The sequence below is a fragment of the Cyprinus carpio genome, unplaced genomic scaffold (genome assembly GCF_018340385.1).
Source record: "Cyprinus carpio isolate SPL01 unplaced genomic scaffold, ASM1834038v1 S000006701, whole genome shotgun sequence".
Classification (NCBI taxonomy): Eukaryota; Metazoa; Chordata; class Actinopteri; order Cypriniformes; family Cyprinidae; genus Cyprinus; species Cyprinus carpio.
Window position 1 is genome coordinate 1,132,385 of NW_024879310.1, and position 22,334 is coordinate 1,154,718.

Below are 22,334 nucleotides of genomic sequence, written 5' to 3' on the forward strand. Positions count from 1 at the left end.
ATTTGTATCTGGTAATTCATTGGAATATTTTTTGGGATCTGTGGGAGGAAACAGTCTCCTCAGGCATGGACATTATGGATAAAATGTTTATGAATTGACCTAAACAACATAAAATATGAATGTTGCTGTTCTCTCACCTCTTTCAAATACATGATGACATGATCATCTTTAGCATCGACCCGCTCCACAAGTGATGCATACCTTCCAGAAGAAGTTTGGATCTGTGTGGAAGAAGTGCTGGTTAATCTTTAAATACTGACCTCTATAAATTTTACTAATTTGTGATGAAATACTCAAATGCACCATTGATGTATCAGCCGTGAATCCAGACAAGAGTTTAATATCCACAATGACCATGTTAGTCCTTTCCTGTAGACCATGATATCTGGAAAAAAGCAAATGGAAAGGAATGGTTCTTAAATGCCTCATATAATAACAAAACTTTTAGTGAAAATTATGCTTTTTATATATATTAGGACTGCCTTCTAAGAGGACTAATCATCAAATTGACAACTGCTCTTGAACAAGTACCACAAATGGTAACACCTTTTTTTGTATGTGAATGCTGTTTTAAATATTATGACAAGTTTAGTACAAAGCTTTGTTTGCGAAATAAATAAGGTTAGCAATTAAATGTTGCATCACAACCATGGAAACATTTGGATTCATACTTTGTATTGTGTTTTGCGATCTGGTCACACTATTTTCTACAAATTTAACAATATTCCATGAGTTACTCCAGAGTTATGAGTTATAGCTTTAATGTCTTGTATGTGCGGAAGACAACATTTTCTCTTTACACCTTTCACAATTGTTATTTGCTTTGGTACATTGGGAGAAGACATGTAGATAATAGACAAGAGATAGTCTCTGTCCTGTCACGCAGTAAATTAATTTCATACAGGTGTGATTAGTTGACAAAATCTTAAATTAACGACTAGTAATCAACTAGGAAAATCTTTAGCTGGCGGCAGCCTTCAGCTGATATATATATTATTTACACACATACACACACACGCAAAGTGTGTGTTCTTACTTGACAGTGAATTTCAAGATGAAAGTTTGTCCCAATGTTTTGCAGTCTCCCTCAAGCTTAGCATCAATTCTCAATGTTTTATCTTCAGTGGGAGTGGGAATGTTGTAGAACTGAGCCACCTGAGAGAGTCAACACAAACAAAAACACACTTATAATTCATCTCACAGCAAAATAACCACAAAATGTTAAGAGAGGAAAGAAAGAAAGTGAGTCAATGGAGCTGAAAACACTACAGACCTGCACAGACACACAGGTCGAGCCCTTCACTTCAATGCTGTATTTGGCTGGAATGTTCTGCAGCTGCTTCTCCTGATACAGTAACTTGTTGTCCTGATTGACATCAAAGAGGTGAGTGTCTCCTGCTGACTGTACAGTCACTGTGCTGGAGCCGTCAGAGCTGAACACTTTAGTGGCGTACAAAGACAGAGCCTGAAGAGCCACCACTGTGTCCTGAGAAATAAATGTGTTCAGTAATGTGACTTTCACCCATTATTCAGCAATCGTGTCCTATTTGAGTAGTTTGAGTCACCTGTGTGGAGGAGAATCCTCCATAGGCATTCTGCTGCTTCACGAGCCAGCTGACAATCCTGTTAGCAAAGCCCAGATCAGCTGTAGTGAGTGAATCTGCAGTGAGAACAGCTAGCAGCACATATGAGCTGATCTCCACTTCCAGAGAATCAGAGTCATCAGCAGATGCAGACTGAGACCAGTGGAGATGAGACCCTTTAGGACACATGAATAAAGAGACACCAGTAACACAACAAGCTTGACAAAAAACAACAGTACAGTCATAAAAGACAACAGAAAGTCAATCTCTTACCGTCTGAAATAGCAACATCCTCCAGTTTCTTGAAAAGCTGCTGTTGAGTGTCCATGTCTCTAGCCAGACTGAAAGTGTAGGCGAGCAGAGCAGTGGTGTAAGTGTTTTCGACATTTTCAATGATGGACCTCAAGCAAGACAAACCTTTAGAGACGACAGGATCCTGAGACAAAAATCAGAGAAACAGCTGCTGTGAGTGTCATTTTTCTATGAGTTTATACTGTTTCCTGTAGATGAACTTACTGTGACTGGAGTTTCCAGTTCAAGCAATGATGCAGTAATGTAGGCAGTCATGGTCACATTATCATTTACTCCACCCTGCAATGAAGGACAGATAGAGATAAATAAAGTAACACACTCAAAACTATTAGAGGAAAGTTCATTTAGACAAATGTTAATGTTAACATTAAAGCCTAAATATAAGGAAAAAATACATTTACTTTTTTGCAGGTGATAGATAGATAGATAGATAGATAGATAGATAGATAGATAGACAGACAGACAGACAGACAGACCTTCATTCTGTTGTTGAACAGTCTTCCCTGTTGCATAAAACAGCCGTCCGAGTCCCGTCTGCTTATTAACCAATCCTTTGCGCTCTGAATAATTTGTGGATCAATAAATATGTATTTCTGTGCTTTGCCAAAAGACCTCAGGACAAAGGCAGTTAACCTGGTGGTGTGGAAGATTTACTTTAAAAAAATGTAATCAGATGTTTCAATGAAAAACAAAACAAATCTCTCAAAAACAAATGATTTGAACAGATAGAATTTTCAAAAAAAATTTTTACTGTTATTTTAGATTACTAACAAAACGTACTTAACAAAAGAGTGAAAAAATATTTACCATGTATTTCCATCACCATAACCAAATGTGCTGTATGAACCATCATAATGCTTGTAGTTCAGTTGTCTCTGGTATCCTGTTTAGTGTGATAATGGTTCACTTTAACAGTTTGTTTGGCGTGAACCAATGTGTCTGACTATTCAGCTTAATTGAATGACATTCAGGTGTGTTGAAAAAGGAACAACTTCTTATCAGTCTCAGTATTTTCTTGACATGATTGGTTTCTCTTACCGCTCTTAAGGAAGCCGGTGGCTTTCTCTCGGATGGCTGAGGTGAGCTGCTCCGTGTTTTCCAGATACTGCAGAATGTAAATATTGGGAGAAAGAACAGCCATGTTTTGTTCTCCACAGCCGTATGGCATCCGTAATAATCCGTTAAGATTCCTCAGTGCACGACCCAATATGTCTCCTACAATTCAAACACAAATGAAACTCACTACATTTTAGAAATCTAATTTCTGCTTGTATATGTACTAATTTCTGTACTAATTTACTAATTTCTGCTTGTGTATGTTAATGTTACCAATGACTGAAACAGAGGATCTGGCTGATCCCTCTATCACATCTTTAGGAAGAGTCAGATTCACTTCCTCTGAGAGACTGTCGCCTGTGAACCAGAGAGACAGAAACACACATCAGTGATCAGCAGTGAAACACTATATGATCCTATATATTGTCTGCAGACAAACCCTTTGGACAGAATAACCAGCTGTAGGTCTCTGTCTTTTCAGTTCCTTCAGCCTGCAGCATAAAACAATAACATCAACACATCATACTGACATAAGCAGCATTAGAATCATGGATAAATGACGTCTGAGAGTCGTTTGACGTGTGCTGACCTGCACAAGCAGACTTCGTGTGACTGTGTCAATGCGTCCTCTCTCTGGCACGCTCACAATCTCATTGTCACACACAGTCTGGGATGCCTCTGCCTCTGCACTGACTGTAATATTCATGACTCCTACAACACAAGACATGTACGTGAAGATACAACAGACACAAAGACTGAGAAACAATGATTCAGACTGGAAAACTCACCAAGAACAGAAGGAGTGAGGATCCATTTAAAGGTTTTTCTTCCATTAGCACACAGACAGGATGAATACTGATCATCGGCAGAGGCTTTGAGAGTGTAGTCTGAGGAAGGAGCTGGAGTCACTTTAACCTGTCAATCAAACACATGATTAGTGGCATATTTTATGTGATTGGATAAGACTGGGTCTGAAATCTCACCATGATGCACTTGGACAGATAGTTGAAGACAGTGGCCTTCAGCTCAAAGATCTCCCCGCGGATGATGGAGTAAGACAGAGAGAGCTCCAGGAAGAAGGGCTGAAAAACTGTCAGCTGAGCAGGAGGAGCCAGACCCAGACCTTTGGAGGACAGACAGAAGGCCTCCGTCTCCCAAGAGGTGATTGTGTCAGGAACCGTGACAGGAACCTGAGTTGATCCAGAGTCCCTGTTGTGGAATTACAACAACAGGTTGATTTGATTCTGACTTTGCCATTAAGCATCCATTTTTTCTGTTATATATAACATTCAGCACAGAAAAAAAACTCAGAATCTGCAAAGCAAGTAAGATTTTTTAGTCTTGACTTGAGGGAATATGATGTATTAAAGATATGTTTCAATATGATGTCAAATGTACTGATTATGTTTTACAGACCCCACTTCAGCAAGTTCCCAGATCCATGTTTCTGGAAAAACTGTCCGTATCGTCACTGCTGGGGAATCTCTGCTAGATGTACCAAAATCACCATCGGCTAGTAAATACATCACTGCCACTGGCATTGAAACAGGAGGATGAAACACTGAAAAAAGGTGATAAGTAAAACAGCAAAAGGAAGACAGATCATCATTATAATACATAGATTATTTTTATATACAACTTCATTTTAGGGTTGCTTGGCATAGTGTTTTAGTTTCAGTTCATTTTGATTAGTAATTGTAGTTTTAGTGTTTTAGGGCTGCCAAAGTTAATGCATGCAAATGTTCGCCTTTTCCTACTACACCACTCTAGTTGTGGATGTGAATTTCAAATTGAACATATTTTATGTATGAAATACATATACACCTTCATATTTTATTACAGCATAAATTATAATAATGCTACATGTACCGATACCTTGGTATCTGAAATAAGTCAGGCCTCTGTATGACAGACACTGAGGGATTGGCACAGCCAAATTTGTTGCCATCTTCAATCCAACTCTCTGTCAAACGGCAACAAAATTGCAGTTTTTATTGTCAAAACAAGAGGGCTTTTTAAGCATTTACTTATGAATAAACAGAATATGCCGAATCAATATCTCTCAGTCATTATCTACTGCACTGTCACTCATATAATCCTCCTACCTTTAAGGATCCATAGGCGTTGTCTGTTGACAGAGCTCGACGGGATCTCACATGCAGACACTCCTGCTCATCTTCAACACCCTGAGGATAATCTGACACCGATTGCACTGGAAGCAGGTTAAAGATCTGTAAAGAGACCACATTCACACTGATTTCTAAAATTTCAACACTAAATAATTAATACATTTTCCCCAAAAAACTTTTTTGATTTTGGTGGAAAAGAATGAAGATTAATGTTCAATCTCCTGAGATTGGGATGTCATCATAAATACTGATGGATCACAGTATCTAAGGATAGTCTGTTCTGTAGATTCCAAGACTGAAAACACAGGTAGTCAATACTGAATTCTAAAGCATCTATACCTTTTCAGTATCCAGACGTTTTCCTGACTCCATGATCAGGACGCTCTGATCTACAGCACTGAGGCCGCACAGTGAACCAGGCTGAGCTGAGAGCTGGAGAGTGTTTTTCTCACCAGGAACCGCTTTAGCAGGAGAAAACTGTAGTGAAACCTGTAATGACAGTAAATCAAATTTATTTTAGGACTGAGCCAGAAATACAGTTTAAAAAGGCTTATTTCTCAAGATACAATACATACCTTGTTACTGAAACATTTTTCAACATCAAATTTTGTGCTACCAGCAGCAACATTTTCACTTGGCAGAACACAGTAGGCCAGAATCTGCACTGCAGGAGCCAGATCTGCACCAACAGACAGTTTGAACGACACTGTGCCACTTCCTGCTCCATTAGATGTCTTCACTTCAACCTTCTCAGATCCGTGATGAAGGATCACTCCTCTGGACAAGACCTGAAACAGACAGGTGAGACTTCCATGGCAAACTGACCAGTGCAGCCAGTTAATGCTGTTAACAAACAATGAATGGATCAGTGTACTAATGTACATACTGCACATGTTCTCACCATATAAACAATGTCAGTTTTGAAGTCTTCAGCAGTCTCTCCAATAAAATAATACTTAATGGTTAATGTAAACTCAGCATCACACTGTAATGGTTGCTCAATATTCTCTATAATCAGTTCACTTAATGTTGGGGTGTATGGAGTGGCAGCCTGGAAAAGCTGAACTGTTTTTTTATCCTTAGAGATGTAAGGTGTTTTGTGACCATAATGATGAAGCTCTGGATACACACTTGCCTGAAAAACAAAGAAACTATAATAACTCAAGCAACTGAACCCTTCAGCGAACACAAAAGAGAACTAGGCAAATAAAGTGATCATACCATCAGATTAATATCCCTTTCAGGAAGACTAGATGTATTAAGAGAGAAACTGGCGAATCCATCGCTGTCTGTTGTGAGATTTAGGAGCAGTTTTGAGGACCAAGTTTCACCCTCAAAAAGATAAACCACTTTGTTTTGAATTGGTGCATCTTTGAAATTTGAGAGTTTGATCTGTTGAAAAGAAGATTTTCAAGGAACAAATAATAGAATAATTATGCACATATCAAGTGTTATTAAACTGAGACAAACTGATTTTAGACTTACTTTTCCTTCAATAACTGATCCATGTTCATATGTTTTGGGCAGGTCAATGAGTGTGACTTTGCCAATTTCAAAAGTCAGGGACACAGATTTATATTTTTTCATGGTGATCTCTGTGAATGGTAAAAACAGCAAATTATTATTTATTCAAACAAAATAAAAATAAAAAACAGAAAATTAAGAAATGTGGGCAACAGGGATCTGACCAAATCCAATAGCTCACCTGTTTCTTCTTCTGTAACCATTGCTTCAACTTGAAGAGAATTCTGCAGATTATACTTTAGTGTGGAGTTGAAAAAGGCTGATGCATCTAAGGTATGGATGGCACAGCCTGTCTTTTTTATCTAATTGTAGTAAATGAACATTAAAGAGTAGTTTACTTGGATAAACGGAAGACATATGTGCCATTACTTGTACTGCATTTCAACTCACATACCTCAGTGGTTTCCTCTAAACATATTGTATTGCTTTCAAGGGTAAGAACGTAGTGCAGAACATTACGGCACACTTTCACCCATGATTTACCAGGTACAGGCTGCCCGTAAGTGTATCTGTGAAAAAGGTACAAGCAACAGATATACAGCCCGGGGTTGAGAAACTAATATAATAGGTTGGGGGTTACAGTAAGTAAAAATGGAAGAAAACACTGCTCTCTTAATGCAGGAAATAAAATAGACCACTCACTTTCCACAAACCTCAATGATCAGTTCTTCTTCATCAACACTCACTTTATCTGGACTTTGCACAGTAACTTCAAACTTAGGCAAAACTAGAAGTCAGGAGGCAGAAATTAGACTTATTAGTAGTAAATTAATATACAAAGATATCACTGAAAGTTATCCCATGCAATATTGTAAATCGTTTGTTTTTATGACTTACCGTATTTTTTCACCTCAAATTCATATGAGATCATCCTTTCACCAATATAAGCCCTGAGTCTGTACACACCTTGATGGGCCTCTGGGTTTAATTCATAAGAACGCTGCAAAATCCACCTTGTTGAAGAAACATTTGTCCACTGACCAATTCTGTTCTCTTGACTGTCCTATTTAATAGCAAAGACACAGTTCAGATATTTAGCTACAGTCGGCTACACATATCCCGACCATTAATGAAGAAATGTAGCCTTTGATTACTGAAAATACAATAACTGCAAATATAACCGAATTTCAGCAGCATTAATAGGATTTAAAAAGTGTGCTTGTTATGACTGTACAAAAGGATGTTTTGTGTTCTTACCTCAAGCACGATTGAACCATACTGCAAAAGAGCAAATAATAATAATTCAATCATTTAGGATATTAAAATGAGTTAGCTGGAAATGTGTTGTTTATTAACAACGTATTCAACAATGCAAAAGAAAATGAGGGAGATAAAAAATTCAAGACAAAACACATCAGACCTGCTGATCAAGTGGTGCAAAGTTTGTATCCACGGTAACAACTCTGAAGCTCACTGTGAAAACAGAAATGTTTATTATAACCTCTGCTTTTAACGTCTTAATCTTTTATGTAGTCTGACAGTCATTAGCATAAAAATAAACCAGAACTATTTAACAAAATAGGCCTACTTACTGAGAAGAATTCAATTTAAGAGCGCAAAAGCTTGGAGGACATGCAAGAATCTATTTGCATCAGTTGTAAACATATTAGTTATAGTCACTAAAGTAATATCAAAGATGACAACGTAAATGAAAGTGTAAAGTCTTATCACATTAAACGACATGAGTTCAGTGGAGAAAGTTGAGAGGGACTGGAACTAAATCCTTCAGATGACTGACAGCTCATATCTGTGGCTCTGTAAATTACTGATTCCACACATAAAAACCAGAAACATATGCTACACATGCGTATGTGCAGCACAAAGCTGCACTCTATGCCATGACAACTAGTCTTTCAATTTGGTTGCGTTCACACTGCAGGACTTCAACAAAAACGCGGTTGTGAGTTTGGTTATAGAATGTGGTTCTCACTCTCGTAAATAACCGAATGTTGGCTATTCGTGAACTTAACCGTATTAAGGACTCAAATATACAGGAGAGTACTGACAGCTGTATTCTGCAGTAGTGTGAATGTGCCTTTGATCCAAACCTGTGACTCAAAGTTGGCTGTTTTTTTTTTGGAAAAATATTTGACCACTTAGCCCCAATTGACCCGTTAGAATCAGGAATTCCAGACAGCCATGAAAGGTTTGTCACATGTTCACGTATCCCTATATCCTATAAAAAGAGTCATATAGCAGACCTGCCAACCTTGGAACATTTTTTTGAGTACCATCAGCGTGGCAGGCTGGGGGTGGAGTGGTGGTAAACAGTTCGCAGTTTACTGTTTTTTTACTGTTTACTGTAACTGTTTAGTTAATTTTTGCAATTTAGTTTTTTTATGCCATTTAAAAAAACAAACAATCAAACAAACAAAAAAAAAAAAAACTCCAGTACACTTTAATTAAACCTCTAGTACACTGCTGTATAGGGCTGGGCGATAAAAGCAAATTTCATATATTTTTTGGCTGATTTGCGGTATGGTAGCCTATGTATATTATTTGGATTAAACAAATAAAATGAATGTAAGCATGTAGGCATATATTATGTGCAAAAAAGGGTTAAATCACATTACATTGTAACATTGCAATCTAAAACAGATCTAAAACAAACAGAAATTATTTAAATGCAAAAAAAAAAAAAAAAAACCTCTGATTGGTTGACCTCTTCATCTTTTCCTGTTGTTTGTTTTGAATACTGCGCGTGGACAGGGGCATCACTAGATTTTTGCGTAGTCTACAGTGACAAATCGTACCAGCGTACTTTGAGGTCAAAATGTGTAGTCGCTACACAAAATGCGTACAGGTTGGCAGGTCTGAATAGTGATTTATATCATCAGTTTTTTGTAATTACATTATTTAGGCTGAATATAGATTTGGATGTGAGGGGATTTCTCACAAACACACACTAGATGGCCATTCTTGTGTTAAAGTTGTTAGCAATGAACCCATCATCCTTATCTGCTTTCCAACTTATCTGCTCCTCTTTTCTGTTTACAAGCCCATTGAACTGTTTACTTAATTACCATCTGCTGGTTTTTGCAACATTAGTCATGTTTAATGATGATAACATGCTTTACTTATATGTGCTACATCAGCTGTGATCAGGGTTTAGATGTCAATGACACCAACATTATTTACTGAGGTTTACCTTTGAAACATTCACAGCTCACCTGTCTGTCCTGGATTATAGATGGGTTTATCAGTCTGGATAAAGGTCAGAGGATTGTAAGGTCTGAACATGACTTTTCTCTCTTCAGTCATCTTGAAAGACTCTCCGTGAAGTTCTACCTTCATTCTCTGCACTGATTCTGCTTTTACCAGAGGAGCCTGATGAGAAGCAATATCTTATATTCACGACCTCTGCAAAGATGTTATCTCAAAAAAACTAGATGCATTATGATGACACAAACATATTCATTATAATATGCTAATGAAAACCTTGAAGTTAAAGCATCTGTGAAACTCTTCTTCAGCTTTCTCCTGTAGCAGTAAAGTGCTCTGGTCACCATGAACCAGATAAATGTTCATGACAAGGCTTTCATTGGGCTTGAGAAGACTTGCACACAGTTTGGCCTCAGATCCCGACTCGATCACTGCAGGAAACGTCACCATGAAATATCTATTGAAAGATAATTATACAATATTGCCCGAGGCATTAGATACGCATGTTCCTTATACATGCTTAAGTTGTCTGTCAAACAGCAAACATTAACCTTGCTACACAGATCAGTTAAATAAGTACACGAGAAATCACAAACTTAACCTGCACAATGACTAGGTATTCTAATAATTTATCACACCTAGAAAACAATACATTTCTAGTTGTCTCGGTTAAGTACAGTGGCATCAAAAAAATGTCAATTTTCATTTTAATGCCCAAGATAAATATTTAAGAATCTGCACTATTTAAAGGTTAATTATTATCATTTGAATATTCTGTTCTCATTAAAGAAAACGGGCACCAAATACTCGTGTCAGTCCAATTCAAACAATGAAAAAAAGAAAAAAAGGAAACCATATTTATTATTACTGACAACCTTTTGATACTGGAAATTTGATTGAAAATTTCTGAAGATTTTGCTATTAAAACAGAATACCTTCCTACAGTGTATTCAGCAGAAATCATTAAAAACTTACGGCCCTGATGTTTGTCCATTCACACTGACAATGAGGAAAGAGACCAGAAGGAGCCATTTCCAACAGCAGCTAACATTCAGATCCATGATGGCCAGTGATCATGAGATTAACTGGACTGTCTCTTATAAACGGACTCTCATTCTAAAGGAGGTCCTTCAAAAACAGTTGTATTGATCATCTGATTAATGATTCAACCATGTAGGCAATGCAGTTTGAAAAACTTGTGCTAATGTGCATTGGTTGGTTTGTCCAAACATTTATTTGTGACGATGAGTTTAATAAAGAACAAGCATCAAAATATTACAAGCAGTCTCTGGTAAAGAGATACAGAAGCTTTACTCTTACACAAAATAAATATAAAATAAACATTCAGCTCTTTATGAATGTTCCTCACAATCTTATTCTGAGTTGAACAACTTAAATGTTGCATATTAGAATGTCCAAGCATGTAAACGATCTAGAGTAATTTTATTTGCAGTTAAAAGAGATGTTGAAGCATTCAATTCTTAGTCACTGGCATGCAAGAACTCAACTGAAATCTTTAAAGTACAAAGTAAGTGTACACATGTGATCTTCTGAAAACATACACTAACTCTTATCTTCATCTACATAGAAATGCAGAGCTATTGACCTTTAACTGTGTGTAGACAAATAGTGTACTAGAGCAACTGATAATTACCATCCATTGGTACATACACCCACTCAAACTGAGTGGGAGAGTAACTAACTGTAAGTTACTGTTTGCATTTGTCTCATTTGTTCTCTGCCTACACTATAACAGTAAACATGGCTTCTTAAAAACACCCAAAATCTGTTGTGTAATATTAAATGTGCACTTAAAATGCCCTTTCTGCAATTATAAGCTATGACTATTTTGTATTTCGAGGCAGAATATTAAATAATGTTGAAGTAAATGTTAATTGGTATAGCAATATTTTATGTCATTACCTTTAATCTCCTGATTGTTAACTTTATTTCTGAAAAAAAAAAAATAATAATAATAATAATAATAATAGTATGGCTTCCATACTCATTGCATTCATCTTAGCAAGGTCTGACGGAGTCCCTGCAACTCTGAGCAATCATTGTTTTAGTGGTTGTTTTGAACCTTTTTTCTGTTTATCTCTACTGTGAATCTTAGATGTGGATGGGTTTAAATAAAAATATTTTTTGTTAGAAGAGACAATAAAAACAACTTTGTTCATCAAAACCACTTGTTTCCTGGAAAAAAAAAAGAACTTGATTTTCAAAATTGAATGATTTCGCAACAGCTGAATGTAAAAAAGCATTTCCCAAAATCAAACTGTTTACCCCTCACGCATATTATCATGTCTGGTTGGAATACTAGAAGTAAAAACATCAACATAACACACTCATGGACATTAAATTATTATTATTATTATTTTTTTAATTCTATGCTTCTATGTTTTTCTTTTAAAGAGAGAACCACCTGCAGTACCTTGACAGATCTGCATAAACAATTACATCTAAATCAAGAATAAAAAAAGTGACCTCACCAGACAAAACAAAGATGTTTCATTAAATTTTTTTGTATGCTAAGTGATTTGTGTAACTGGATTGTTGATGGGACGAGTACTTGGTCTCTGACTGATAACCTGAGGGAGATATTGATACAGAGAAATTAACTTAATAGCAACTGATACTTTTGAATCACGTAACTTTAACCTTTAAATCAAGCATTTAGTTAAATAAAACAACTGCATTAAACAATTCAGGAACCACATAGGGTTAATCCTGTTAAAAGTGATGTAGTGCAACAATCACTGTTTTTAATGTTACATTAAATGCTGTTTTACTTCATTTCCTGAGTGAGTGGAGGCAAACAACCATACTGTTGGTTCTTTCTAGTATGCAGCAAATCGGTTCACCCTGAATGGTCCTCCTTCTTTCATATTTAGGCTAGATCCGTTATGCGTTGTTTGGTGTACTTCTCGAGATTCAGATTGATAATTCACATAATAAGTAATTTAGACCTCTTTGCGAACCAGTTTTACAGATTCAAAGGAACCTAACTGATCAAAAGATTTATTCTCTAAATTGTATAACCTCATTAAATGTGTTCACCATCTTTTATGTAAATTCATATATTTCTTTAATAAATGTAATTAGAATAATAAGACACCATAAGGCTGTTACCAATCAAATGAAATCAATATATCAACAAAATTCACTGCCACACAATTAAGCAGCACCTGAAGTGGTATTTACTGTAGAAGCATTTACACAGACTGGTTAATGCTGCTCAGAGATGCCACAAATGCATATACACTGCAGTTTACAACTGCATAAATGATGTTAGGAGATTAAGCTGTTAAAAGTAAAATATAATGAATATACAACTATGGAATGATACTTTAAATATGAAACAAGTCACTGTCTTAATGATTGAGTCGTTGGTTCACTAACAGCAAAGTTGAAAATGCTCAGTTGCCCCAAGAATGAAACTAAATATATGCTGTTGGAGAAAAGAGGAGATTGCTGTCAGGCTCATCCACATACATATAAACAAATAAACATTCAACTTTGGGTTACAGCCAGAAAAAAAGAAAACAAAAGGTAAAGGTAGGAGAAAACGAGTCGGCATTCTGTCTTACCTTACATAGGCTATACTCTGCGCAGTGGTTATATCTCCCCTAATTATCATAAATGCTCTTTGTCCGTTAAACAGATATGATTTCACTATGTTTGGTTGAAACAGGTGTGAGACTGTATTAGGCTACTGTACATTGTGTCACGGTTATGAAAACATTTTCATCATATGGTCTTTGATATAACTAAATATATCACACAGTGAAAGCGTGAGTGACAAACTCGATGTCAGCTCCCATCATTAAAAGAATAATAATAGGTTACATATCTTGCACATCCCTATGAACAGAAAGAATGGACTTACAACTGAACTTAGACTGACCCATTTTCTTCTCCTCTCTTCCTAGTAGGCTTTTAGTAATAGGCTGCACTAAATACTGCGTAAGAATCCCAGAGAGAGAAGCTCGCCTAAACAAATCTCACTTCTCAAGCTTATTTCCAAGGGTTAAAGCAAAAAAGAAAAAAAATCCTGAGCCTTAACTTTTTTTCCGGGGGCGGGGCGGGGAAACACATGCAAAGCATGCAGTGACTGTGGCAACTTTAACACTTGAAAGGATACTATGGCAAAGTTATTGCTTTCTTTATTCAAATTGATTTTCTTTTTCATGAATATATGGTTGACCTGAAGAATGAAAGCTGTATCATACACTTAGAAAACTATGAGCTATATTACCACTTATCGACACTAGGGGTGTAATTCCTCCAGGTACCAACAGACACAAGTGGCTTTCTCATACTGATGGATTTATTGAATCCAGCTTAGTCAGGATCATAAACACACCGTGAAAACTAAAGCACAGAACAAACAATAATTAGCTTAAAGAAAGAAAACTAACAGATAAAACTATTTTGACAAATACAACATACAAAACATACCTCGTTGGCTGAGTACCGAGAGAGGAATTAGTTTAAGTCTTTTTCTTCTTTTGTGTGATCTTATTTCTCTTATTAGCTTAGTGACCACACTTTAGTCATGCATCTTTCTTTCTCTAGAGAGATCGCTTCTTTCTCTAGAGAGCTCGCTTCTTCTTCTCTGCATACGAAGCTCACTCTTAAGCTACAGCGCCCCTAGTGGCACTTAACGGTAATAATAATAAAATACAGAAAATGAATAGAAACGCAAATGTGGCAGTAACACTCCCACCAATCTCACAACTCTTACTGTGGGATTTCTATGACTTACACTCAGTCTGACAAACTGAACATGAAAATAAACAAACCCTTAGTCTGCTTCTAGCAAAACAATAACCTTATGAATAGGTCGTTCTAATGAGACTGTCTTAGTCACAAGTTTACTATGCTTGTCATATGTCCTTTCACTAACCAAAAGTCGAACCTTTCTCACTTTGTTATCAGTTCCTGGATAGACATCAGTGACTTTGGCAAGCTTCCATTCATTACGTGGTGCCATGTCATCTTGTAGAAGCACTACATCATTTATCTTCAGATTCCTTCTGTGTACATTCCACTTCTGTCTTGGTTGCAAGTTGAGCAAATATTCTTTCCTCCAACGAATCCAAAACTCATTGGCTAAATATTGTACTCTTCTCCATCTTTTTTGAAGATACAAATCTTCTTTCATAAACTCTCCTGGAGGAGGTTGAACAATGGTTGACTTCATAGTGAGAATGTGATTGGGCGTTAATGGCTCAGGACCTGTTGGATCACTTAAATGCTCGATGGAAAGTGGCCTACTGTTGACAATCGCCATGACCTCATACAACAAGGTTCTCAAGGATGTACTGTCGAGTCTCTTTGCTGACTGGTCAAGGATGGCTGAAAGAACACTACGGATGGTCCTGATCTGTCTTTCCCATATTCCACCCATATGGCTTGCCGAAGGGGGAATCATGAGAAATTCACATCCAAGCGCTTTTACCTTCTCCTGATTCATTTCTTTCATGAGATCTGCGAGTTCTCTCTGGGCCCCAATGAAATTGGTTCCTCTATCACATCTCAGTTGACGCACATTTCCTCTTATTGCAATAAATGCTCGCAGAGCATTTAGAAATGCGTCTGTACTCAGGTCGTCTACTACTTCAATATGTATGGCTCGTGAACATAGACAGGTTAGTATGAGTCCATATCTCTTGAGCTCTTTTCGTCCATCTTTGACATATATTGGTCCAAAGCAATCCATCCCAACATAAGTGAAAGGCGGGGTAGACTCAGTTCGTTCTACTGGCAAATCTCCCATACTTTGATGCTCCGTTTTCCTTCTGTATTTGCGACATCTGACACATTTGAAGATGTATGATGAAACTGCACGGCTGCTCCCAAGAATCCACCAACCATTTGCACGCAACTCATTCATAGTCATTCCACGACCTTGATGTTGAACCTTCGTGTGAAAATGTCTGATCAGCAAAGTTGAAATATGACTGTCCTTGGGAAGTATGGCTGGATGTTTTACATGTGGGTGTAGTACAGCTTGACCCAAACGTCCACCCACTCTGAGGATTCCATTTTCATCCAGAAACGGACTTAGTTTGTACAGATTATGATTTGTGGTCTTGGAGACTATTTTCTTTGATTTTAGACTCTTTATCTCTTCTGCGAAAGCTTTCTCTTGAACAATTTTGATGATAAACAGTTCTGTTTGTTTTCTTTCTTCCAAAGTTGTACTTTCTTTGATCCTTTGTATATCACCCTTGTGTTCCTTGACCCTTCTTCTCAAGATTGCAAATGCTCTTATCAATCTGGACCATTCTGAAAACTTCTCAAATCTGCTGAAAATAGTTTGCTCTTCCTTTGCATTGATGGTATACACAGAGGCTTTGCGAAGTTCTGGATCATTTTCCCTGATCTCTCCCACCTTAACATCTCTATCAGGAATGTTCTTCTCCCAGAGAAATGCTGGCCCCTCAAACCATTCAGAGGACTTCAGTTGTTCTGCGGTTAAGCCTCGAGAAACGTAGTCTGCAGGGTTCTGCTCTGATGCGACATACGCCCAATGTTCTGGCTTTGTGCTTGACTTGATCCTTTGTATCCGATTCGCTACGAAGACTTGAAACCTTTTGGCATCATTATTTATGTAGCCGAGAACAACGGTGGAGTCGGTCCAGAAAAACTCAGCAACGTATGGGATTTCAAGTTCTGTCCTGAGTAGATCACTGACTCTAACTGAAACAACTGCTGCTGAGAGTTCGAGTCGAGGGATAGTTGTGACACTAGTAGGTGTGACTCTTGACTTGGCCATTACCAAGCAACAATGGACTTGATCTGATTGGTTAATGGCTCGCAGGTAAGTACAAGCACCATATCCATTGACACTGGCGTCTGCGAAGTGATGAAGCTCGTAGCTTTTAACCTGACCGAAATCTGTAGGAATGAAGCATCTTTGAATCTGTATGTTAGCTAAACTTGGAAGGTCTTTAATCCAGGATTCCCACTGGGGTTTTAAGTGCTCTGGAAGCTCGTGGTCCCACCCAACCTTATCCTTGCACATTTGCTGAAGAATCTGCTTTCCCAAGAGGACGAACGGTGCAATAAACCCCAGGGGATCGTAAATGGAGGCGACAGTAGAAAGTAAACCTCTTCTTGTAAGGGGGTTCAACTTGACTTGAATTCTGAATTTGAATGTGTCTGAAGTGACGCACCATTCAACTCCAAGAGCTCTTTCAATGCGTGGTAAACTTAAAGAAAGGTCAAGGTCTTTCACTGTGGCACACTCTTCTTCTGGAATAGTGGACATAACTCTCTCACTGTTGCACACAAATTTGTGGAGTCTTAACTTTCCTTTGGAACAGAGCTCTCGGTCTTTGATGAGCTGAATGGCTTCCCTTTCAGTAGGAACGCTTGCCAAACCGTCATCAACATAAAAGTTTCTCTGTATAAAGTGTATGGTGTTTTCTTTGAATTGACCTTGTCCTTGGGCAGCAAGGTGTTTCAGGCCAAAGTTGGCACAGCCTGGAGAAGACGCTGCTCCAAAAAGATGGACCTTCATACGGTAAACTGATGGTGATGCTTCCAAATCTCCCTTCTCCCACCAAAGAAACCTTTAGTAATCCTGGTCTTCTTTTGTGACATGGAACTGGTGAAACATCCGCTCTATATCACACATGAATGCGACAGAATTTCTGCGGAAACGACAAAGAACACCAACCAATGCGTTTGTCAGGTCAGGACCGGTTAAGAGGTGGTCATTGAGAGAAGTATCCTGGTACTTGGCCGAGGCATCAAATACTACTCTGATTCTTCCGGGTTTGTGTGGGTGATAAACCCCATGATGTGGGATATACCATGCAGGAGTGTTATTCAACTCTTTGTCAGGGACTCTTTCAGCATCTCCTCTTGAGATGATGTCATCCATGAAGTTTGTGTAATCATTGTAATATGATTTGTCTTTCCTTAATCTCCTTTCAAGACACTTTAGGCGATGCACTGCACATATTCTATTGTCTGGTAATTTGGGTCTTTCGTCACGAAACGGTAGTGGCATCTCATAGTGGCCGCTCTCATTTTGTGTGATGTTTTCTTTGAGTTTTGTGAGAAACTTTAAATCTTCTTGTGATACAGGGTTGCCCTCAATGGCTCTTTCAGAGAAGTCTCCTTCAAGTGCTTTGATAATGTCCGAAGGGGTGATGTCCTTTACTGTTGTCCTATTGACATAGTGGACTTTGTTCTGAAGCTTTAGAGAAGGCTTAAGCTCTGGGATGACTTTCTTAACAATAATGCGATGACTAATTCCAATTGCATCTCCATAGTTCAGGCAGTGATTGGTTTGTCCAACTATACTCCAACCAAGATCGGTGCGCTGAGCGTATGGCTCGCCTTCCTTGCCTGAGACAATCTCTCTCGGCAGAAGAGCTTGTGAGCAGTTGTATCCGATCAACAATCCTACCTCGCAATCTTGCAAAGGTGCGATTTCTGATTGAAGGTGTTCCAGATGTGGCCAAGCTTTGGCTGTTTCATTAGTTGGAATGTGAGCTTTGTTAGCTGGAATGAATTCTTGTGTGTATGTAGGAGGTAAAGTGATTCTTTTGCTTGAGTAAAGGCCACGAACTTGAAGATTTTGAAGTCTGTCGGACTGAACAACTGTAGTCTGGGAAGACATAGTAGACAGCTCTAGTTTAACAGGTTCTTGGTTTGTCTCTAGTAACTTTGCAACTTCACTGAGAACAAAGGTTGTATCGCTTTGCGAATCCAGTAAGGCATACACAAGAACTTCTTTGTGTTTTGTGGAAGATGAAAGCCACACAGGAATGATTGCAGCTGTCTGTGTGTTATTTTCTTGACTTGCAACTCGGTTAGTCGTAGCCATGGCTGTAACTTGTTCTTGAACTCGGTCGCTTTGACTTGACCTTTCGTTGCTTGGATTTGGATTAGCTATTGGTTGCCTTTGTTCTCCTTTGTCCTTAACTCTATCTTCATGAAGACAAGTCGGATGCCCTTTACTGCACCTTTCACAAATATTGCGGTTGGTACAGCTCTTCGAATGATGGCCTGGTTTGAGACAACCAAAACATAGCCTTTCTGACTTAATAAAGCTGACTCTGTCTGACACAGCCTTTTCCAGAAAACTTCTGCATTTGTGTAAACTGTGCTTAGGTTTCTTACAGAATACACATACCAGTTGTATCTTTTCTTGTGAAGTCGTCATCAGGGTTTTAACTCCAATTTCTTTCTGTTTTGTAAGCTTCGGTTTGTCTGATTTGTTAGGCTCACATTGTTTAAGTGACTGTAAAGATGTAACAGGATTACAGGCTATCTTGGCTTCTCTCGATAAAAACTCAACAAACTGGCTGAAAGTGGGAAACTGATTTGTTTGTTCTTCAATTTCAATAACTTTGCGGTTCCAACTAGCAGCAAGCCAGTCTGGAAGTTTGGAAAGTATCTTTTGGTTCTCATTGCAGTCATTCAAGATCTCTAATGACTTGATGTGAGCTGTAGCAGCTTCACAACTGCGCAAGAAATCTGCAAAGTCTCTTAGTTCGAAACTGTCTCTTGAGGTAATTTTGGGCCATGCATGCAGTTTGTCTCTAAAGGCTTTCGCGATTGTGAATGGATTTCCATATCTTTCATCCAGAATCTTCCAGGCAGCAGCATATGCAGATTCAGTTCCAAGCAGGAAATATCCTTCAACCGCTCTCTTAGCCGGTCCATTCACATATCTCCGAAGGTAGAATATTTTCTCCTTGTCTGGGATATTTTTTTGGTCTATCAGCGTTTGAAATGACAGCTTCCAGTCACTGTAACTTAAGGAATCCCCAGAAAACACAGTAGGTTCCGGAACAGGGATACGGCTAGCACTTAATGCACTTGCTAGCACTTTAACAAGATCTGATGTACCATCACTTGTAGGAGTGACTGCAGCTTGGGGTATGACTTGTTTAAGCAGAGATGGGAAGCTTACATGTTCAGCGACTTTCATTTCGGTGTTAATCTTTGTTACATCGATCTTTTGCGCTTCTACTGCACTCATTTGGTCATAAACCTGCATCTTTGCTTGTGCTGCCTTTAGATCTTTGACCTTTTCCAGGTGCAGTACTTTTCTTTTCTTTTCATCAAGTGTTCTCTGCAGAGCTGCATACTCTGCTTCTTGTTGAGCCTTAAACTTTGCTTCGTCTGCTTCTCTCTGCATTCTTAATCTAATTTCTTCTGTCTCTCTTTCTAAGCGCTTTTGTCTAATCAATGTTTCTTGTTCTACTGCTTTTTTCCTGACTTCAGCTTCTAGTCTTTCTATCTCTTGCTGTTCCGTTTCTTGTTCTTCTAATATTTTGAGAACAGCTTGACTCGCTTCTGCTGCGGCGGCTTCTTGACGTTTTATAGAGGATCTATGTGAATGCTCAGATGAGTTCTTAGTGGTGTTGAAGGAGCTTGACTTATTGCTTACAGTTTGAAAGAGGGAGCCTGCTTCCGGCCAATCTTGTTCCTCTTTTCCTTCCAATCGGCTGGTTGCTTTATTCACGAGGAAACCTGAGATCTCCACACACAGATCTACTCTGCGACGTGACTCCTGATCCGGTGGGGTGAGCTTACGTAACTCTTCATAAACTTTTGTGACATCTGCACAAAGACCTCTAACATCACCAATAATATCTTCAAGTATGTCTTTATTCAAGGGTTCTGTTTGAGAGAGGGGTAACTTGGATGCTTTTGCACGTGTTCTCCACTTTTCATAGTTGTAGTTAAATCTTTGCTGGAGTCCTTTAATCCTCTCATCCTGCATTTCTCTTCCCTTTTCTGTGAGTGTTTTCACTCTCTGACTTCTTCTAAGTTGTACTGATTCTTGCTGCTCACTAAGATCAGTACATTGGGTTTCTTCAGACTGCATCTGGGGTTCTGCACTATTTAGTGGTATATTTGGATCAGTCATTTTAACGTCTTGTCACTTGTCACTAAACAGCAAAATCTTTACGTTAACTAAAAGTCATCCCTGTACTGCAGGCAGTTAAAATATAAAGGCAGAATAAAATAAAAATGTAACACTGAATCTTAATGCAGTAATATGAATGTAACTTAAATTACTGTCAACTTAAATATACCCAAAACGTATTCAAATAAGAGTTATTCACATTTAAACCGTTCACATAAAATACAGAATTTTACAAAATAGCCCAATAAAACAAAACTAGGAATAGCAAAACGTTACTTTCACTTTTCACAGTTTGATTAATCAACCATAAACTTGTGTTTTTTGTTTTCCTTGTTTAGACAAACCCTTAACTTATGAGTGTCCACAAATCTTATTGTCTTATCTTAAAGTGTTGCTCTTCAAATCGTGTGCTTTGATCCCGTGCGCGCTCCCTGCTCTGTTCACGTGCCGATCACGCTGTGGCAAGACTGCTGCTCCTTTGATCATGCCGCCTCGCCTCCACCCGCATGCAGATCAGTTCGAGTTTTCACTGTAATTCCTCCAGGTACCAACAGACACAAGTGGCTTTCTCATACTGATGGATTTATTGAATCCAGCTTAGTCAGGATCATAAACACACCGTGAAAACTAAAGCACAGAACAAACAATAATTAGCTTAAAGAAAGAAAACTAACAGATAAAAACTATTTTGACAAATACAACATACAAAACATACCTCGTTGGCTGAGTACCGAGAGAGGAAATAGTTTAAGTCATTTTTCTTCTTCTTTTTGTTGATCTTATTTCTCTTATTAGCTTAGTGACCACACTTTAGTCATGCATCTTTCTTTCTCTAGAGAGATCGCTTCTTTCTCTAGAGAGCTCGCTTCTTCTTCTCTGCATACGAAGCTTACTCTTAAGCTACAGCGCCCCTAGTGGCACAAAAATATAATAACAATAAAAAACAAAAAAAAAAAATAAAATAAAACATACAAACAAAAAGGGGTGTGACAATTCACTTAGCTCACGTGATGAGACAAAATACAGATAGCCTACTTGTTTCAATAGAACGTGACAATATTTTAACACTATTTTTTTATTTTTTATTCCAGTGGCAAAATATTTGTCTTTTAATTGCAAAGAGTAAAACAATGCAGCTGTATTTAGAAATATTTTAACTAATCTAGGGCTGTAACTAATGATTATTTTGGTAATCAAGTAATCTACTGATTATTTTAACAACTGAGTAATTATATATATATATATATATATATATATATATATATATATATATATATATATATATATATATATATATATATATATATATATATTAGTAACACAAACAGACCTAAGTTAAAAAAAAAGGCTTTAGTATGACTATTTATATATAAACTAACGATGAGGCAAAAACTAAATCACATGGTTGTTTTGAAAAACCAAAAAAATTACATGATTGTACTGAACAACACCGTTAGAATACATAATGTAATAAGCCTTTACATATCATGAACATAACCAACTTAAAGATATACTCCAACCCAAAATGAAAATTTTGTCATTAATCACTCATGTCGTTCCAAACCCGTAAAAGCTCTGTTTATCTTCGGAACACAATTTAAGATATTTTGGATGAAAACCTGGAGGCTTGAGACTGTCCCTTAGACTGCCAAATAAATAACAGTG

The 22,334-nt window shown here is 37.8% G+C and overlaps 1 protein-coding gene across 2 annotated transcripts; it reads right to left on the minus strand.

Annotated features, from left to right (window-relative positions):
* On the minus strand, positions 1-10,881 carry LOC109104206 (alpha-2-macroglobulin-P; the record flags this gene model as incomplete). Of its 2 annotated transcripts, none has more annotated exon segments than XM_042755471.1 (33): positions 1-38; positions 138-221; positions 304-385; positions 1,037-1,155; positions 1,274-1,486; positions 1,566-1,759; positions 1,857-2,019; positions 2,100-2,174; positions 2,372-2,528; positions 2,703-2,778; positions 2,934-3,110; positions 3,225-3,308; positions 3,391-3,442; positions 3,541-3,662; positions 3,740-3,866; positions 3,935-4,160; positions 4,368-4,512; positions 4,827-4,914; positions 5,057-5,182; positions 5,420-5,569; positions 5,656-5,868; positions 5,982-6,215; positions 6,302-6,472; positions 6,566-6,675; positions 6,786-6,906; positions 6,999-7,113; positions 7,247-7,331; positions 7,442-7,607; positions 7,802-7,822; positions 7,965-8,017; positions 9,775-9,935; positions 10,047-10,223; positions 10,742-10,881. In XM_042755471.1, coding segments are annotated over 33 exon segments (4,211 nt in total), but the record flags the coding sequence as incomplete, so codon positions are not given.
* Positions 10,882-22,334: the final 11,453 nt, after the last annotated feature.